Below are 21,940 nucleotides of genomic sequence, written 5' to 3' on the forward strand. Positions count from 1 at the left end.
CAGTCCCTCATTTTAAAAGTATCCAGTGTTAACAGTTTCTTGTGATTCCTTTGAGACTTCTATATATTTTTCCCCTTACGTGAAAGGAATCATACCATATGGATTACACTTCACCCTGCTTCTTTCGTTTAATAAAATATCTTGAAGACCTTTCCATAAAAGCACGTACATACCTACCTCTTTGTTTTTAAGAGCTGTACAACATGACAGCATATGGCTATACCATAACTGATTGAGCCATTTGCTTCTTGATGGAAATGTTGTTGCTTTTTTTTTATTATTTCTTACCACTAAAGTGCTGTGCTGAACAACCTAGTTCATAGATACTGGAGCACTTTTGTAAATACATACATAGAGTTAATTTTTAGCAGTAGTAGATATTACCAAATTGTCCTCCCAAAAGATTGAGCACATTTACACCAACAGTGTGTAAACGTGCCCATTTTGCCGTACCCTTAGCTGCTCTGAGTATCCTTAAACTTTTTCCTGTAGGCCCATCTGATCAGTGGGAAATGGGGTCTTGTACCCTGTAGCTTTAATTTGAATTTCTTTAATTGTAAATGAAGCTGAGTGTCATCTCCTGTCTATTGTGACCATTTGTATTTCTTTCTCAGTAAACTCACTCTGCCAGTTTTGCTACTGAGCTGTTGATCTTTGTGTTTTGTCAGCTAGAAAGGCATCCCTTTGTCCCTCATATGTGTTGCAGGTATCTGCCAAGTTTGTAATTTCTCCTTTTTTAACCAGATAGAAGTTTTCTAACTCTATGTGGTCATATTTAGCAATATATTTCCTTCAGTTCTCTAAGGTTTGTGGCTTCCCAGAAAAGCCTTCCTGTAGTAAAGGTATTTTTAAGGCAGATGGACAGTCCTTTCAGTAACCCCTGAATCATACTGTGTCTTTCTCCTTTGGGCCCCGTGAAATTTGGAAGACTCAGGAAGCGTTTAGAGTAGCTTAAAACGAGAGACTTTGTAGTCTCAGGGAGATAAAATGGAGTTCAAATGTATTACTAACATCTTCAAGACACTGTTTTCTCATCTGTAAAATGGAATGGTGCTCCTACCTTCCTTACAGAGCTCTAGAGGATGAAATGACACGCTATGGGCTCTGCCAGTTCCTGGCACAGATTAAGTACTGAATAAAGTAGGACGAGGAGATTGAGGAGACGTAGATAAGTTTTAAAACTAATAGCTGTTATTAACTGGATTGATTTCAAGACTGCAGCCAATAATCATTTTGGTTTCAAAATTGTTTGGCTATATTCAAATTATTTTCTGTCAAACTTCATTGATGGTATAGTCACAGCCCTAACTTAATTCTGTTTGCTTGGAAAATATATTGTCCAACTGAAGGGGGGAAATTGCAACCATGTATTTAAAATACTTGGAGAGAGGTACTGGGAAAAGCTCCACTGAAGGAAACGCTGTGGAAAGTCACAAGTGCATATGTGCATATGGAGACGTGCTAGGATGTCACTACAGTAAAAAATGGAAAGAGCCTAATAGTCCATCAGTGGAGGCTTAGTCACATGATGGAATATTGTATAACAGTAAAAATAAATTAACTACATCTACATATAAAAAACATTAATGGTCACAAAACATAAGGTTGCACAAATAAAAGAAAACTGCAAAAGAAATACGTGGTATAATGCCATTAGCCTATGATAATGGTAAAATATATATAAAACATAAAATTTACCATTTTAGCTATTTTCAAGTGAACAATTCTTTTTTTCTTAAAGATTTTATTTATTTTTTGGAGAGACAGAGAGAGAAAGAGCATGAGCGGGGGGGAAGGGCAGAGGCAGAGGGAAAAGCAGACACCTCTCTGAGCAGGGAGCCCAATGCGGGGCTCGATCCCAGGACCCTGAGATCATGACCTGAGCTGAAGCCTGTCGCTCAACTGACTGAGCCACCCAGGTGCCTCTAAGTGAATAGTTCTGCAGGGTATGGTTACCTCTCGGGAGAGAAGGGAAAAGGTAGTAGGGATAAGGACATGGGGTTTTGGCTGTATTCATAACATTTTCTTTTGATTTTATTCCGAGCCATGTGAAGTGAATGTTAACATCTGTTAAATTTGGGTGGTAGATGCAAGGCAGCGTGTAATGCTATTTTCTGAGTTGTCTACCATTTGAAATATTTCATAATTTTAAAAAAATTTAAGTCAAAAGCAGGGATCAGAAAGCAACTTGCAAATTTATACCTGACAATTCCATTTTTAAAAGTGATTTGTTTGTTTGTTTGAAATAAGGCTTTCACGCATACAGAGATGATATTCAAAATATTTAACAACCTGTCAGGCACAAGTCCCGATGTATCAAAACACACACCCACTTTGGCCCTGGGGTAGAATCATTAAGGCCTCCTACCGTGGCCAGCGTACATCCGTTCTTTTCCATACTGATTGGATTTGAGGCTGTAGAGCTTTACCAACACCTCTAGTGTGTGTCCATATGTGGGGTTCCCTTAATAGCTGACCGTGAACTTCCTCAATATTAAAGAGTCTCAATAGAAAGATTCCGCTTTATTGTTGCCCAAAGAAAGTCACTATTTCCTTGGGAGTGAGTCCTGGCCCATTTAAAGTTTCTCCCTGAGGAATCAAAGGCTTAATAACTCAAATGTAAGGTTATCTTCAAGCCCCAAATATCAAAGCCTGGCCAGGAAGCCCCAGTGTTATTTGCTCTATTTTTCTTCCAGTTTCATTTACTAGCAATTCCATTTGGTTTTTCAAAAAGCTTGTTAGACTGTGTAATAGGCTTTTAGGGAAAGGATGGTAGGTAGGTGCCTGATTTTACCAGTATTTACTCAGGAAAGAAAGCTGATTACAGCGGTAGTTACTCTTAGAGCTCAGGAATCATTCCTCATTTTGGAAGGCATCTCTAACCCAAGGAAATTGAAGCCATAGTAATAGATTGATAGGTCTGCTTTGCCCCTCCCCAAGCCAAAACCCATCAGAATGGCTTCTGCCAAGGTTACCTGCTTGGGTTTCTATAATCTTTTCCCTGTGTTCTCTTAAAGTAAAATCAGAACTGTCTCTCAAGGGCACCTTCCCACCTTTCTCCCGTGGTAAAACTGAGGGCATTTCTGGGGAGAGTGGTCTGAAGAGGGACTACTTTTAAATCTCCTGATTTTAGCGTGTTAGGCTTGAAATTTTATGAAAAACCACAGATCAACACAGCACCTTCAAGACCTCTGTTGTGGTTTTTTTGTTCTGTTTTGTTACTAATGCTGGTATTTTCTTTTCCAAGTATATCTGGTCTAGTTTTAACAGCATGACTTTATTAAAATTATCTACTTGAATGTTAAAAAAAAAAATTGTCCATTAACAGAAAACCAAAACTGCTGCCTTCTGAATTGGCCCTAAATTGATACCTTCCTAGTTCCTGGAAATGCTAGAGATTTTTGAATTAGGGAAAATGAAAAAATGGTATCTGCCTGTATTTTTAAATGCCTCCATTTCCTTGTGTTTTAGCTCCTTTCTTAGACTCACTATTACTAATTCAGACTGGCTATTATTAATTTTTTTCCTAGTTGCTCAAATTGTTCCCTTTCTACCATAGATCTTAGTCATTTATTCCATAAACCTAGAAAGTACTCCTGTGTGGCAGGAGCACGCAGCTAAATGCTATCACCAAACACTGCAGTGATCTCTTGTGACAACAAAGACCTCCTGGTTATCAAACAGGTATCCAGAAATGCCATCATCTTAATTAATACTTTCAGCATATTTAACTGGTATCGATAAGACACCAGTGTCAGCAACCCACTATACTACTTAGAAGACTCCCGCTGGATTTAGCTACTCGGTTGGACCCACATCATGCTCCCAGTAGATCTTGTTAGAAAAAGAACCATGTTCACTGAGCTCCACCATTTTGTTAAGCTTTTCAAGCAGCAAATAATCTGGTCTTCCTGGGAAATTTTGGAAATTATGAGTGGACTAAAAAGACATGGTCCCTGCCCATGAGTGGAATATGATTTGGTTGAGGAGAAAAGAGAGGAATCCTTAGAGAAGACTATAAACTAGCATTAGGTCATGGGATATAAACTGTAAACACTCCAAGGGTTCAGAGAATGGATAGCTGATTGGCATTTGGAGGAAAAGGGAGAGAAAAATGAGAAGGGGGAAGATGTGGAAGAAAAGAAAGGAATCTAAAAAAGAGCTGGACATGTGGGGAAAGAGAACTGGAAACTAGATTCTAACCTCTATTCCTGATAGGTTAGGTTAAGTGAACTCAAAACAGAATAAGATCAAAGAACAAGGCAAAGAAGAGAAAGTAGGGCAGTGGAGAGCAAAAAGCCAACGCTAAATGGGAAATGAATAACTCAGCTCTTCCTATGAAGATGAGGATGGTCCTGAAATGGATTTGTTAAAATGGCCTGAACTTGTATCTCAAGTGCGTTCTTGAGTCCAGTCAAAACACCTTGTGCTCTTAGTTATGGGCCAGATTTTAGATTTGCAACCTAACAACACTATCCCTGTTGTGATCCTCATTCCTACCACTGGGACTGGTGAACACACATATCTTCTACTAGGCTCAGAAGATTTCTACCATCAGAACTCTCCATGCACAGGGAACATAGCACAGGCAAATAATGTAGTGATGGCAAAGGGAAAGGTATGTTTTAGAGCCATTACATAGACCACTTTGACTGGAAAAGTAACACAGGACCCTGTACAGACCCCCCATCATCGTCAGCGTGGCAGAGATGCTGACAGAATTCCACATTGTGTTCCTGACCTCTAAGTCAATCCATGCTGAAGCAGGTACTCATGTAGCAGATAACCCCCAGCATGATTCCAGAAGGCTAACAGTTAATCAAAAACGTAAATATGAACATCACTTGTGTTAACCTTTCAGAAAGATTTCACAGACAGAATAGATGTTATTTTATTTGATCTTTACAGTAATGCCCTGACATGGGCAGCTCAGCTTTTAGTCTCACCCATAGACAAAGGCAGACACCTGAGCACTGGGAGATTGTGAAATGTTTTGAAAGTCAGTCAGTCTCAACTGGATCACCCAGCTTCTACCCCCGGACTCTTCCTCCTCCTCCCATCTCTCCCACGAACATGTCTAGGTGGTTGAATTTAGAGAAAAGAGGTGGGGATGGCCATTGGAGACCCCAATCTCAGTCAAGACAAGGATAGGGAAATCACCAGCCCCCCCGTAAACAAGGTACCCCAGTAGTTTTCAATACCTTTCAAGAAAACCTTATGCCTGCAGTTCGTCAAATTTATACATGAGGATGTGGAAAAGAAAAAAGGAGTTGTTTGTCTCCTCAGGCAACTGCTTTGACTATTTTTTTTCTTTTACTCGGCTGTCATATTTGTGTGTGTGTGTGTGTATGTGTGTGTTGTAATCGTATATTGATTGAGCCCAAATCAGCCGTCCTAAACGTCTCTTAAACTCTCATTTAAGAGGTTCAAAAATTATGTTCATGCAGTATTTGTTACCCTGCCTTACCTTTTGCCAATGACTGTCTACCACTTCTGACTTTGTGAACTTCTCTTCCAGCATCAGCTTCATTAGTCAAGATGTACAGATGTTGGAAGAATTTTAAATGGGCCTTCTGTGTTGTTTTTGAATGGGTACTACATGCAAATAATTATCCTACAGAAATTTTAATTCTTCTTGAGTTAGCCCACTTTTGTGAATAGTAAGCACTGTCAGGCTTAATTCCTCATATCCTGCTTTTATTGAGTATTCAGGCCAAGGTATTCTACTTAGTTTGCTTTTTTATTAGAACCTCTTGGTCATTCACATACCTTGAGAGAGACTCATTTTCCCTAGAGTGTAACAACTGCAATTAGTTTTTGCTAGTCCATGGGCAATAAATGAACTTTCCCTCCTCAGGCTAATTGTTCACATAATGTTTTAGCGAGGCGGTTTGTTTCCTTAGGATGACAGAGGCATTTCTTCAAAATATATCTGAGTAGTGTCCCAGATATGGTTGCTTGATGTTTGAAGAATTTTTTAAGGGGGGGAGGGAATATAAAATATTCAGCTTGCATTTGGTAAACCTCATTTATCTTAGCCCATATGTACTGAGTCCCCTTAAATCTCAGCCTGCAGGCATCTTTTAAACAAGAACTCTAGCACAAAGATAAAATAAGAGATGTGCATTTCAACTTGAACTAGAACCATCTATTTACCCCAATCTGTCTTACACACACACACACACACACACACACCTACATCTTTAAAACAAGGAAAAATAATTCATACCATTACTAGTATCTGGTATCACTTTTAAATATTGAGACACCACCACCACCCCTGGCCCAGGATCTCCCTGAGCCAATTGCATAGCATGGAGCCTCATTTATTTGGTTCTCTGGATGAAAATTTTAGCCATCTCATAAAAGCTTGAAGGTTTTTATACCAACCACTCAATAGTGCAGTATTTCCCCTAAGCTAACAAAATTGTTTTCAACCACTACCTTGTCTATGGTGAATCTAACATAGGGCAACTCTGCTACTGACAAGGGTTACATGATGCTTCATGGACTGAAGTTGTATACTATGTCTGTCCAACATGAAGAAACCTAAAATGTTCAATCAGGGCCTATGTGGAAATGTTTGTTCATGATTCTAGGCTTAGAAAAGTCACTTTCAGAATGATACCAATGACTGAGCAATTGGGACACCACTTAGCACCACTTCATCCTTTTCAAAGTGCTTCCATTCCATTGGCTCTTGTGAGTTTCACACCATTTTACCCTGTATAGTAGGTAGGATCTGGGTTAGGAAATCAAGACACTGAGTAGTTAAATGCCTTCCTCGAAGTCCTACAGCTGATCTGTAACAGAAGTCAGCCTGAAACCCAGATCCCCTGATGTGACCCTGGAGCCAGCGTTCTCTCTGCTTTTCCTTATGTGAAAGCAAAGAAGTGAAGGACATTAAGGCAAAATCTTGAGGTATTTCTGTTTTCTTAGTACTCCTGAGATGGTAAGATTGGAAGACATCACAAGATCATAACACGGAGCTGTTAACAGAGCAAAGTGGATTTGGGGGAGTCTGAGCTATTCATTGTAGCTAGCTACATGGATCAAATTTATTTGCAGATCATTGGATTGATGGTTCTTAGTCTATTTGCTTTTGGCTACTAAAAGCAACCGCTCCCCCCACCCACCCATACTCTAATCATCACTAATTGATAGGGGACTGTACTCCTCTTAAAGGTCTTAAGAGAGAGAAAGTATCATTACCTCCTTTCTAAACTCACTGTTAGAGAAATTCACGTGCCGCTCTTGACCTCATGGCAGGCTTTACTTGATTTAAGTTAGGTGCATTTCAATGTACAGACAGTCCCCAAGTTACGGTTTTTTGACTTCACTGTGGTGCAGAAGCAATACGCATTCAGTAGAAACCATACTTTGAATTTTGAATTTTGATATTTTCCCAGGCTATCGAGATGCACTACAGGGCACCTGGGTGGCTCAGTTGGTTAAGCGACTGCCTTCAGCTCAGGTCATGATCCTGAAGTCCTGGGATCGAGTCCCACATCGGACTCCCTGCTCGGCGGGGAGTCTGCTTCTCCCTCTGACCCTCCCCCCTCTCATGCTTTCTCTGTCTCATTCTTTCTCTCTCAAATAAATAAATAAAATCTTTAAAAAAAAAAAGATGCAGTACAATATCTCAGGATGCCGGGTGGCAGCAGCAAGCCGCACCTCCTGTCCACATGATCACGAGCAAAACACAACCATTCTATTTTTCACTTTCCATACAGTATTTGATAAATTGTAGGAGATATTCAACACTTCATGTTAAAATAAGCTTTGTGTTAGATGATTTTGCCCAACCGTAGGCTAACATAAGTATTCTGAGCACATTTAAGGTAGGCTACGTTGAGCTATGATGTTCAGTAGGGAAGGTGATTAAATGATTTTAGACTTAATGATATTTTCAGCTTACAATGAGTTTATCAGGACGTAACCCTATCATAAATTGAGGGAAATCTGTAAATGTGTGACAATTAAGTCTATAATTCAGCAAGTTTTATTGAACATCTGTGCCCGGGTCTACTGGATTTGTTGAGATACAAAAGTAAAGCATAATAAAATCCAGTTTTTGCCCTCAAGGAGTTATTGCCTAGACAGAGCATGATTGGAGAAGTCACATTAAAAAAAATAAAATAAAAAAACCAGCTTCTATTGGTTAGCAAACAGAGAGACCAGAATGAACTGGAGTTTGCAGGTAAGGCTTTCCGGGAAAGAAATATCTTGTAGAAGCCTTAAAAGGTGAATAGGGTTTGAGTTGGTAAATGTAATAGTCAGGCCAAGCTAATTATATGGAAAAAGAAAAGAAAAGAAAAAAAAAAACACATGCATTCTCAATGGCTTAACAAAACAGTACTTTGTTTCTTGCTCACATCACAGTCCAAATGGGTTGCCCTGGGGGGGTGGGAGAAAATTCAAGTGGTAATGCAGGGAACCAGGCTCTTCTATCTAGTAACTAGCTACTCAGTCCCTCTGTATCTGGCTAGCCTGCGTGGGAAGAGGGTGATCCATGGAAGAGCTCAACAGAGGTTTTGTTAGGGGCCAAGCCTAGAAGTAGCATACATCACTTCTGCCCATACCTAACTACAGAGGAAGTTGGAAAACGTAACCCAGCTCTATTCTCAGAAATAAAAATAGATAAGGTGACCTGAATACATAGCATTGTCTCTGCCATACTAAATGGAGAGGGCTTTCTGAAGGAAGGCTGGGGAAGAGAAAGGTGGCAGAGCAAAAACAGAGTTGAGTTCAGCTGGGACACCTCATTTTCTGGTTTGATTGGACTGAATTTGATGAATTTGACACAAATTTTTGAGCTTTGATCTTGGTGGGGACAAAAGAGGCTGCATTCTTAGCAAGTATTATATTGTCAGCCATCCAGATTATTTCATTTTCCAGTGATAAGAATCACAACTACATTTGATTATCTTTGTAAAACCAAAGTCTAATACCAAGACAATTTTTGATAGACTTTAGTTTTTAGAGCAATTTTAGGTTCGCAGAAAAATTGAACAGAATCTTCATACACTGAAACTCCACTGTATGTTGCTCTAATGGTAGATACATGCCAGTGTACATTTGTCCAGGCCCATACAATGTCCAACACCAAGAGTGAAAGCTAACGTAAACTGGGGACTTTGGGGTGATAATGATGTGTCAATGTAGGTTCATCAACTGTAACAAATGTACCACTCTGGTGGGGGATGTTGATAGCGGGGGAGGCTATGCATCTCTGGGGGCAGGGGATATATGGGACATCTCCGTAGCAAGACATAACTTTTAACAGCAGGTGCTGCTACACTGTTTATTAGATTCACTCCAAGTTCGTGGATCTTCTCTGCCCACAGCAGCCTCTTCACTGACAATATATTCCTCCTGATTATACTCTAGCAAACATCATAAATCGGCAACTTGAGGAATAAATCCAGTTCAAAAATATAATTTGTTTGGCCCATATCTATTTATTTAAGGAAAAAAAAAGATTGAATGCATTTGGGTGGCACGTGCTCTCTTTTGTTAACCTCAGTTTTCCCTAGAACCTATATAATCCAACAGCTGGCACCAACTTACAAACTTATGTCACCTGCCTGACCCCTGACAACATAGGAGTCTGTAACCTTTGTTGCTGGGGACTCCTTTTTATGTGGTAGGTCATACGGTAATAGTCAAGTTATCAAAATCACCATCACATGGAAATTCTGAGTACTTTCTCAAAACTGGCCAGCTTTGTGGGGGTGAAGCCACGGAATATCTTTGAAGGATAATTCTGAAGAAGTCCAAGAGATCTACAGGAATATAAGAACTCTTAACAATCTTTTGAGAGGGGTATTAGTCACACTGACAATTTAACAAAAGCAATGGACCATCTCCCCATACACAAAATACTTTGCAAATAATTTCATGGAGTTTCTGAACCCTCTGAAACCAGTCTATGCACCACTCCTGTGGTAAAGTGATAGCCCCATTTAGGCTGCATGGAAGAGGGCTTAAGAGAACGGGCATTGAACTGAGACAAACGAGCTAAATCTAGAATTTTCTAGGTAGGTAACCTGGAGTTAGTCACTCAACCTCTGAACTTGTATTTCACCGTCTGAAAAATGACAATAATACCTATTCCACAAAGCTGCTATGAGGATTAAATGAGAAAATGGATGTAGAGAATCCAGCAGTAGGCCTAGAATCTCCTAGTAGTCCCAGCAAATGAAAATGGTTATTATTAAGTGATATTAGTCAGCCTTCGTGGGTTTTCAGTGGCGTTTACCTGGATTTCACACTAGGCTCATCAGGAATTCGACACAGCCATTCGGATTTTGCTTACGTGTCACTTACTCTGAGAAATCACTTGTGACCTTCATCTGCCCAGCCCGCTCCCCAAGGTTGCTCCCACGGCATCCTGGACTTGATCTAAACTAGTGCTTATCTTGAGGCACCGTAATTGCCTGGGCATTGGTTCCTCTCCCCCACCAGTTTCTGAGCTCTGTTTTATACTACTCTGCTGTACTCCCAAGTGCCGAGCACTGTACCTGACATATAACAGATACAAAAATAAATCTAATAATAAATCAGGAGAAAGAGCTTCCCCAGTAAGCTTTTAGAAAAATAGTGGTTGCAATGAATCATGGAACACTACATCAAAAACTAATGATGTAATGTATGGTGATTAACATAACATAATAATAATAAAAAAAGAAAGAAAAATAGTGGTTGGTTGGTGGAGGTAGGTGAGCCCTTCATTCACACTGCCTTGCCCTGAAGGTTAAAGCTTTGAGAGGATCAGGACGAGCTGAAGAGAAGACAAAAGCTAAAAACTGCCCTTTCTTTCACTCAGATTTCTTGGTTAACTAGTCCAAATATCTATTGCTCTTTATGATATCTCTGAAGCCCTTTAAAAAGTACCTTCTGAGCCGTGAAAGGACTTTCCAGTCAGTAGAATATTCATTTGAATGTTTGTCGTTTTTATTTAAATTCTTTGGAAATTGACCTTTACTGTTTAGGATATACTATAACTTTTTTATTAAACAATATCTGATTGAATAAGTCACACATTCACTAGTCATGTAATAGTGAGGTTTTTAGAGTCTCTTACTGAAGATATCCTGTTCTCATTGTTAAGGACACAGTGAAATCATTTCAGCTGATCATTAAGCTCTGCCTCCTTCCAACCCAGTGACACACAGATATTTGTAATTCCTCCAAGTTCTACAAGCTCCATTTAGGGGCTGCCTAGCAAGAGAACTTAACAGGCTTACTGTGCAAAAGTAACTTGACCCTTTCTGATCCCAGTGGGTAATTAAGTGGACAGTAATCAGATCAGCTGGAGAACGGACTTTTCTGCCCCTTGGAGAATTTCCATATAGACCAACATATGATACCAATTTTCAGAGAAATGGATTGCACATAAACAAAGCAAAATATTTTAATCTCTCTCTGATTTAAAGGGCACTTTATGATCAACAGCTAATGTCGGTTATACAATTCAGCACTCTCAGTATTGGAGATTGAGCTGACGCCATATTGTGCTTAGGACATTTTCTGAAAGCTTATTTTAACCATTTATCTCTGTATCATAAAATTAAAGAGCACATTGTGGCAGGGGAAAAAAAACAGTATTTCAGTTTTCTGGTTGCTAGGGCTCTAGATGGAGAGAATTTTATGACTACTTTCCAAAGCCTATATTCTGAAAGAAGGTTCATTTTTAATATAGAAATAATAAAAATGTAGGTGGCCTCAACAGCTGTAATTTTTATAAATTAAATACAAAGATGCCTTCTGCCAACATTTGAAATTGGCATTCCACACGGCCAAATACTCTGATCTGTGCTGTTACCTAATTTGAGACTTGAGCCACTATTTCCGGGCTATTAACCTCCACATCTGGACTTGCAGCGACCTCACATCAGGAAATCCCTGCCTGCTCCAGTATCGATCAGCAGTGTCCTCTTCCCCAACAGGTGATACATTTATTAGTAACTGTCCAGGCTGCCCCAGCTTTAGGCAATTGTCTTCTGCAGAGTTATAGTACTTATTCATTGGAGGAAAATAAGACAAGGGAAGAAGTCAAATAATTTCACCTATAATTTGCCGCTGTTTCATACAGAGCTATGCTTCACAGAGAAAAGAGGGCCTGCAGTTCAGATATTATATAATGTCCCCTACTTTGCATAAGATGTGGTGAATAATTTTTTTTACAAGATGCACTTTATTTATGAGCAGGTCTTTCCATAGAAAGAGCTTGTTAGGGCTTAATGCTGATGAATGGAGACAGCACCATTCACACTTCCAGGTTATGGTCTGTCAGTGCTTTCATTATATGCACTAATTTACAAGGATTTATTTATTTTCTCGCAAATGTAAAAATGTGCTCCAAGCTAAACATGCTGTCTGGGCGTCTGAGCCCAGTGTTTTCCTTACTGGAGGTGGGGTGGTGTGGGGGCTCAAGCTGTCTGTGTTGTTCTTCCTACCTCCCCCCACCACCCACTGCCTAACCTTGTGGCAACATCGGAGACCTATATATTCTTGCTTGCTCTAAAAATGAATACTGGTTAAAATTTTAAACCCTGGAAGTGGTCTTCTCAATGCAATTTAACTCCTTTCTTAGCCATTGTGTTTTAAGTGGTAATGAAAATGCTGTCAGGAAGCACATCAACAGATGTGGCCATTGGAACAAATTATGCCCACAGCATTAGGTACCAAATTTTGGAAATCTGGGTACAATAATATCAAAACACGAAAGTCAGTTGCGTCTGCAGATCTCGCTAGCCCCAGATGGTTTTATGTGCTCTGAAATCACTCACATCCCCATCCCTGAAAGATAAAGCTTAAAATACACGGGGCATGTGCCACCTTCTCCCACTCAGCCTAACAAACGGTAATACATCATGCTGACTGCATCATCGACATCCTTGGGCTACGACAATACTCATTATGGGAGGGGAGACCACCCCCTCCCAAGTAATGGCAAAAAGAATTCTCCTTTTCCTGCCTGGGATTTTCAATTTGGTTTTTAACCTCACTGAAAACTAAATACCCCTCAAACCTCACCAGTGAAGAGTTTGTAAAACTAGTTGTTTGGGGAATCTGTGTGTGTGTGTATGTTGGTTGGTTGGTTGGTTGGTTGGCTGGGGAAGGAAAATGAAAGGAAATGAAAATATGTACATATAAAACATACCTAGATGCACTAATAAAACATCTATCACACAGCCCCTCAAAGACCTTTCTACTATTTCTTTTTCAACTCCAAACATAAGTATAACCCCATCAAATTTAATTAAAGAGTCTCAGGAAAAACAGAGTCTTTTGCAATTTGGACCGTGATCAAAGAAATTGCTACACAAATATATGAAAGGAGAATATCCTACAACTCGTCAGCCAAATAAGCCCTGAAGGCCAACAGTGAGGATTTAATAAGCCTCTTCTGTGGAAATCAGTGGACGTGAACAGAGAACAGTTCACACTGTTCAGAAGTAAACAAAAATTAAAAGTGGAAAAACCATGTAAAGTCCAGGATTATCCTCCCTGGATCGGAACAGACTTCACCCTCTGATGGGGATGAGGAATGCAGTTGTCAAAGGAACAGAATTGTCCTCCCTGGTGTCCACACAAAGATGGAAGGACCCCCCCCAAATACACTTGTTTCAGGAGGAATACATTTATTTCTCTATACCTTTTGTGAACCTGTTCCAATTTTCAAGGAATACATTTATTTCTCTACACCTTTTGTGAATCTGTTCCAATTTTCAAGGGATTGGAAGCTCTAAATTTACTGCCTCCTCCTTACAGCAACACTTGCAGGGTATTCCTCTTAGTTTCTGTGCCTCTGGATTCTTTGTCCTTTGGCCTTCACAGGACTTGGCACAATGACATTCAGTATGTATTTGGTAAATACTTCATGATTTCAAACACTTCAAGCTAAGCTACTCTCAGCCTTTCCCTCTCCAGACCTGAGTCTTGATCTATCAAGCCTTTCTTGATAGTGGCTCAAATTTCAAATTAGGTAACAGCAAAGATCAGAGTATTTGGCCATGCAAAATGCCAAGAGATCAAGATCAACTCCTCAAGAGGAGTCCATCCTCTTGTGACAAGCAAATTTTAAATTTCACACTCACTGATATTTAATACAGAGGTCATAGAAGGTAATCATAGGCCTGCCACAAAGCAGACCAAATAGTAGGCATTCGAGAAATTGATTTTGCCAAAACAAACAAACAAACAAAAAAAAAACGTAAAGCAGAGGTACCCCTTGGTTCATCCTCAGCCCAAATGTCCTAGAGATGTAAGAAATGCTCGTGTGCTGCCATCCTTTGACTTGCTCAATCTTAAAAGTCTTTTTAAAAACCTCCTTAAAGGTCCTTCTGTATCTGCAAATGAAAAAGGGACTTATCAACATGAACTTTCCCTTGTCTGGACATGCTGGTTTCCTTGGAGAGCCCTCCAAAACATAGATGAATTTAGCGGTATTCAGGGAAAGTTAAAATGAATCTGTAACTTGTATAGATATTAAGGATTAATACTTCATGAGGAACATCAGGATTAATCAAAGTACACCATAAAGCCAAGTCTTAATATTAACCTCCTGCCAATGAATTAGTTCATCTGAAAGTAGTCTATTAAGTTGGGTTTATAAACACTCTTTACCAGGAAAATGACTGTGTGTGTGAATGTGTGTGCGCACACGCCAAAAGGACATGCTTGTTATCACAGATGTTCCGAACTTTAATATCCACTGGATAAAGGAGAGGTAGGAAAAGACTAAATTGTAGACTAGTTTTAAAGTAATGCCATGTGGTTATTTTCAAGAGCACTATCAAAAGCACCAAGGGAAGCAGGAGTTGAGCCATATGTTCTTTATATGTGTCTGACACTTTTAAATGTATTATTTCATATGATATTTATAACAACCTAGGCAAAGAGTAACCAACTCATCCCAGTTTGTCCAGAACTGTCCCAGTTTTAAAAACTGAACCCAGCCTCAGTCCCAAACTAAGACGGTTGGTCACCTTAGCTTAGGTAAAGCTACAGTAAACAATGTTCTGAGACCCAGTTTCCAGCGTGGGTGGGGGATCCCCCCCATGCCACTAGCAAGCAGTTCTCCCATACCAGCTGTGTGTCCTACAGTTTCACTCAATTCTGACACAATCGACCCAGAGAAAGGGTCAGATCCCATAGGTTAAGGGCTCAGTCCCACAAAACGGCCCCCCACACACATGTGCTTCTGGCCAACCAGAAGAAGGAGGTTCCAACAACCCCTTCCTTGGGTTCAATTAATGAGCTAAAGCAGCTCACAGAATTCAGAGAAACCTTTCACTTACTAGATCACTGGTTTATCATAAAAGGCTATAAGTCAGAAACAGCCAGATGAAAGATCCGCATAGGGTAAGGTATGTGAGAGAGGGTATGGAGTTTTCTTGCCTTCTCCAGGCACACTGCTTTCCCCAAATCTCCATGTGTTCGCCAACCTGGAAGCTCTCCAAAGCCTGTCCTTTTGGGTTTTTAGTAGAGGCTTTATTACATAGGTATGATTGATTAAACCATTAGCCATTGGTGATTGAACTCAGTCTCCAGGCCCTCTCCCCTTCACAGACGTCTGGGGGCGGGACTCAGAGTTCCAACCCTCTATTCATGATGGTTCTCCTGGCAACCAACCCATCTTTAGAAGCAGTCCAAAAACCACCTCATTAGCATAACAAAAGACACCTTTATCTCTCTTGCCCCTTTGGAAATTTCCAGAGTTTTAGCAGCTCTGTGCTAAAATCAGGGACGAAGGCCAAATATATATTTCTTATAAATCACAATATCACAAGCAGATAATCTTTTCCATATTTTACCGAAGAGGAGGCTACAATTTAGACGAATGACTCAAAATCACACAGGAGATGTAAATGATGTGTTCAGTATTAGAACCCAAGCCTTCTAACTGCTATTATATATTTTCCAAAACACCAGGCTGTAATTAACACAATGTGTAAAAGCTACTGTGAGAATTTTATTGGCTTTCATTTTTTTCTAGAAGTTTAACCATTCCCTTTGTGACACCATCATTTTGCTCTCCAAACTCCTCTGAATAGGTAATACAGAGGAAAAAACTCAGTCCAGTTTATCAGAATTATTGCAAAGTCTCTGTGGGCTGAGTGTGAATTGATGACAATAACTTTAATGCTTTCCAGGTCAGTTATTTCTAATGCAACTATGAAAATAAGTGGCGGCCTGCGCATCTACAGCCTAAAAGGAATGTCACATACCCTGCCTCTTCTGCCTTTTCCCATTTATCTTAAAGAGGATTTTTTTTCTGTTTGTGGGACTAAGCAAGTATTGGGGGGGTGGCAGTGTAAAGCTAGACAACCCAAAATGGTTAGACCTGGCTTTATTTCCTCACATTACATTTTATCATTTCTTCTCAATACACAAAGAAGTGAATGTGTGTCCGAACAGACCTCTCCCATTACTGTCCTGTCTGTGCTGAGCAAAATTGAATCCATATGTCTTTAAAATGCTTTTCCATTTCTATGGCTTCTTTCAAACTACGGATCTTGGTGCAAGTGTGGCCCACTAGACTACTAATGCTCATTTGCTCTTTCCCAACAGGCATCACAGTTGATAGGCATGGATTCATTTACTTCGTGGATGGGACCATGATTCGGAGAATTGATGAGAAAGCGGTGATCACAACTGTAATCGGCTCAAACGGTCTGACTTCCACACAGCCACTGAGCTGTGACTCGGGAATGGACATCACTCAGGTAGGTTTTCAAGCTGGTTTTCAAGCACTATCACCATTTGGCATCATGGAAATGGATAACAATTTTCTCATGCAGAAATTAGGTAGAAAGGAAGCCTGGTGTATCTTTTATAACACCAGATAGCAGAAGTTTCTCCTTCTGTAAGTTCCTTTTATCCTCCTCAGAAAAACTCCCTTGGGAGTAATGCTAGGTGGAATGTTGGCATAAGAATAAGAATGAAGGCTTTCAAAGTTAAATCAATTGGAGAGTAAGGCCAGTCTTTTGTGGAATATTTTCCAAGATACATAATTTTATTATTTTTAAATAATACAGTGACTCACATTCGGAAAAGCACTGATGACCAAAGTCCTTGGAAATCTTTTGTAATGTATATGTAAGCATGACTTGTTATTCATGTGTATGTAAACAGCTATCTTTAGGGCATTTGAAAGTCTTAGGTAGAGGCAATGCTCCCTCTGAGATCTAGTTTACATTTGTTTAGGAAAGCTCTTTGTCAGAACAAAAGGGAAAGTGCAGCGTAACTTTCACCTGAGTCAAAAATTCTGATTTTACCACATTTGTACAAAATCAGGATTCCACACGTAGAGAGATTAGAGAGCATACAGCACAATTCCAGCACCCTGTGGGTGTCTTCCCTAGTCTGCGGACACGAAGAGATTGGTATTTAGAATGAGAGAAATAGACTATAGACAGGCCTCAAAGGGATTTTCGTGCTCTTATCGTCCATGAATCTGTGACTTTGGTGAAGTAGATTATTAGATCCTCTTTTCAAATGAATTAGAGTAGAAGTTGAGAATTTTAGGAGTAGTTAGTGAGTGTATCAGACAGGGTGGTTTTGACTGCAAATAATGAAACATGTACCTAAAAAATAGTTTCAACAATAAAGTCTCCTGATGTCACATGGTGAGGTGATCAGAGGTGGGAAAAATGCCCGCAGATTTCCTTCTTGTGTCACACGGACAGGAATCAAGCGCTCTTGCCTCCACCAGTCACTGGTGGAGTCCCCTTAAAGTCCCCTTAAAAGGGGAAATGGGGATCACCAAAATGGATTCAGACCCTCTGGAACAGGGTCACCTTCCCAAAGCATATTGCTACCTAATTCTTGAACCAAAATCGGGCTTCTCTTGGCAAGGAATGGAGGGTTGCTGCATGGGTGGGCCTCCGGCAATATCCTCCATGGTCAGGACATTCCTGCTGCTTCATTCTCTGTACCACCTAGAACCTAGGATCACAGGGGAACTTAAGTGAACACATCATGCGGAAACCTTGCTATAGTCGTTAGCTCTAGTCTCCACTCCCATCCCTGTCCAACATATGCATGGCTATAAAACACTAGAAATGTGCCTATTTGGGGAGTTTCTTCTTCTCTATGTGCCCCTACCACACTCTAGAGAGGCAGAAAGTAGTCAGATAGAGTCAACTACAAAAATAAAAGGGGAATTGGAAGGCCTGGAAAACTGGCCCAATGAATGAGCCATTCTTCAGAGAGATTTGAGTGAATCAGGCTATCAAGTCGTAGAGCAGCCTAACTTTCCATGATGCAAAATCCGCAGAAGGCAAGGAAAAGGAGCATTATTTATGGCAGTAAGGAAGGGTGTGAATGTGTTTCTATGGAGGAGGGGGACGAAAAAGAGAAGATGCACATATATGATTCACTTGTGGGATATTTTTAACTTAAAATAGGACACTTAGTATTGCAATCAGTCAAGTCTAAACAACTTCTCTGATTCTGTGTGGAAAAGTTATGCTCAAAAGAGAATTCTTTGTCTAAATAGAGCAAACATGATCCTCATCACCAGGAGAAGGGTTCTTTCTCACATGGTAGTTGCTAGCCATAATTGCCACAATAAAAGCTACCTCATCCCTTTCAGGCTGGGATGTAGAGTGTAGCCCATTGAAAAGGAGCCCTAGTAACCAAGAGATATAATTTCCCTATGGCATTTCATTCCAAGCCTCAGTTTCCCCGATGCCCTCCCTTCTCTTTATTTTACACAACATCGGCTTTAGAAAAACAGTAGTTTTGGGGCACTTGGGTGGCTCAGTCAGTCAAGTATCTGACTACGGCTCAGGTCATAGTCTCAGGGTCCTGGGATGGAGCCCCACATCTGGCTCCATGCTGACTGGGGAGGCTGCTTGTCCTTCTCACTCTGCCCCTCCCGCTGCTCCTGCTGTCTCTCTCTCAAATAAATAAATTAAATCTCTTAAAAAGAAAAACAGTAGTTTTGGGGGGTGGATGGGGAGTTGAATGGGGCAGGGTGGGTGGTGGGTATTAGAAATTAGCAAGGCTGACTGGGAGAGAAAGCAGGCTTCGTGTCCAAATTATTTGGCAGTTTTCTTTGCTGCTGTCCATTATTTCCTGTTCTGTGTTTAAAGCACCCTAAAGAGTAATAGAATTTTTCCTCTTAGGCTGGCACAAAACAATGAGTCTGTAATGATCTCTACCTCAGTGACCAGATTATGACCCTCCACCTTTATTAGGGGCTTGCTTCTCATGGTCCCATTCCCTTAGTCTGGAATTATCTCTGGGCTCCAAATCCCATTCTCCATCCTTCTCACAGCTCACCTCCTGCAGGGGATGCTTCCCTGATGGTTCTAATTCTCACTGTTGTTTCATTCTCTTACAAAAATTTAGTATCACTGCATTTAAGAATGTAATCTGTTCTCTTGCCAAACTGTACCCAACTAGTCTACCAAGGTAGACTGTATGTTCTTTGGGTATGCATAGTAAGTGCTCAGCAGGCACAGTTAACACGTATGCCAATACCAAAAGATTAGTGCAAAGAATATGAAAAAGTAGTGAGAGATGAAGCTAGAGGTAAATGGGGATGACAAGGTGAAGTTTTATCCAGTGGACAATGGGGAGCCAATAATAACATTAAGCAGAGAAGTACTTTTTAAAAAGATCATTCTAGCTATTGCATAGAGAATTGAGTGGAGGGAAATGGTGTTACAGGCAGGGAGACCACTTCAGAGGCCGTTAAAGTAACACAGGTGTGATGGGGACAAAACATATATATAAATGATCCAGCACCTTGTCAAACGACTTCTGTAAAAATTAAATTGCTTTCCAATGTTTTTTGGATGTCCAGATGATGTTTCTTTGGGGTACAACTCTGATGACACTGACCACAAAGCTGCTCAGCTTTATGCGGGTTACAGAGGCAAGCAATGATAATGGCCAGCAGTATGGATCAAGAAACCTAGACAGATTAGTGAAATATTGGTACTAAAATCAAAGAACTTGTTGACCGGACTTAATTTCAGAATTAAGGAAGTCCAGGTATGATGGTACCATTCTCTGAGATGAGGAATACAGGAAGAGGAGAAGCAGGTTTGGGGATGGGGGTTGAGTGATGGGCTCAGCTCAAGACATATTGACTTTGAGGTGCCAAGGCAAGTAAATACATCTTGCAGGCAACTGGAAATAGGTCTAAAGCTCAAGGCCTGAAATGGAAGTTAGATTTGGGATTATCAGTCCACACATGGTAACGGCAAATAGGGTGGTGGATGAGATCTTCCAGGGAGAGTACATAGCATCAGAAAAAAAGAGAGAGAGAGAGAAGGCTTAAGAGCAGACTCCAAGGATATCAATACTCAAGAGAAGGCTGAGGAGTGGGAGACCACAAAGGAGACCAGAGGGAGAAACCTAACAGGTAGGAGGAAAACCAGGAATGTGGGCAGTCAAAAAGCCAAGGGAAAGAAGCTTTTCAAAAGGAAGGGAATGGTTAGTATCAACTGCTGCTTTAGAGGTCACATAAAAGAAGCTGGGTTTTGTGTTGTTTTTTTTTTTAAGAAGCCATTTGGTTTGACAGCATTCGTGACTTTGATAGGAGTGCCTGTGGTAGAGTGCTAATTAATTGGAGTAGGATTGCAGTGGTAGAGTGGGAGGTGAGGAAATGGGGAAAGTGAAAATAGATCACTTTTTTGAGATGCTGGGCTGAGAAGGGGAGGCTCTGGCATTAAAGCAGACCAGCCCCCAGGTGTGTGCAAATCAGCACCCAGATGTGGCACAGGTGGACAAAAGGTGGCGAACGCCGAGTGAATTCAGCTGGGTGAGCACATAGAGTGTCTACTGGGAGGAAGCCAGTGTGTGGCACAGCTGCCCAGATGCTCAGCCTCGATGGCCAGGGTTTCCCCTGTCTGTTTAGACAGCTGTGGCAGATTGGGGCCCTGTGTTTTCCAGGACTGTACTTAAGAACATGGGCTGTCTTCAGCTAGAAGGAAGGAAGCTGAGTCGGGAGCTTCGTAACACCTTCCAAGAGCAAAGCCCCCGTTGTTTCTAGTTCTTACAGTGATCCAGCTAAGCTTACACAGTGCTCAGTTTCATATTTCAGTAAATCAAAATATATTGATGGGTGAGGGTGGAGACAAATGTCTAAATGAGAGCACACAGTGTCTGCTGACAGAAACAGACATGAGAGAAAACAGAGGCCTTGCAGCATGAAGATTTGAATCAGATCTTATGAGGAGCTTACTGATTCTCAGACTGTGTGGCAGCATCATACATTATCAAAAGACCTTATAGAGTCTCCACTTTTTTAAACTTTTAAAACAAATGTTGGATAGCAACAATCTATAACTGCTTGAAATACAAGCCTCTCTGGACTCAGGAAGAGGAACCAACAGTTTTCTCCAGGTCCTTCCAACCCTGAAGTTTGCTCTACAGAAATGTAACCCCATTCCTAAAGTTCCTTGTTACTTTCCCGGCATTTCAAAACCAAAAGGTCCCCAGCAAGGGAAGGCCCATCCATGGTAGCATAGTACCTTTGGAAGCTGAGAAGTGATATGGAAGACATTCTTCTTTCTCTTCCTTGCTTTTGTCTTCTGCACTTTTCTGAGGCAAACCTGAACCCTGGGAAGAATGAATCCTTGATAGTCTGCCTTAAGCTTCAGTAGATCATGATGTCCTCCCTATAGTAATTCTAACAGTAACTGCTACCATTTATTGAGAGCCTACTATGTGCCAGGAACTATGCTAAGCATCTTATTTAGACTGTTCCATTTTATCTCCACAACCCAACCACCCTTGAGAGGTACGTATAATTATCTCTAGCTATAGAGGAGAAAGCTGGTAGTCAGGAGGATTGTGTGTCATGTGGTGACCACAGAGTTATGAAGGGATACAGCCAAGATTCAAGCACAAGCTTTCTGACCCCCAGTGTGCATTTTTCCAACTTCTACATTTTCAGTGACAATTGGAGATG

The 21,940-nt window shown here is 40.7% G+C and overlaps 1 protein-coding gene across 3 annotated transcripts in view; it reads left to right on the top strand.

Moving 5' to 3' along the window:
• The window catches only part of TENM1 (teneurin transmembrane protein 1), a 771,573-nt gene that overhangs the window by 683,441 nt on the left and 66,192 nt on the right, over window positions 1-21,940 (top strand). For all 3 annotated transcript variants that reach the window (XM_027608817.2, XM_027608819.2, XM_027608818.2), the window contains one exon: window positions 16,582-16,736. In XM_027608817.2, coding sequence (XP_027464618.1) covers window positions 16,582-16,736 — 155 coding nt within the window. The remainder of the gene's footprint in view (window positions 1-16,581; window positions 16,737-21,940) is intronic.

This window comes from Zalophus californianus, chromosome X, assembly GCF_009762305.2.
Source record: "Zalophus californianus isolate mZalCal1 chromosome X, mZalCal1.pri.v2, whole genome shotgun sequence".
NCBI classification, from domain to species: Eukaryota; Metazoa; Chordata; class Mammalia; order Carnivora; family Otariidae; genus Zalophus; species Zalophus californianus.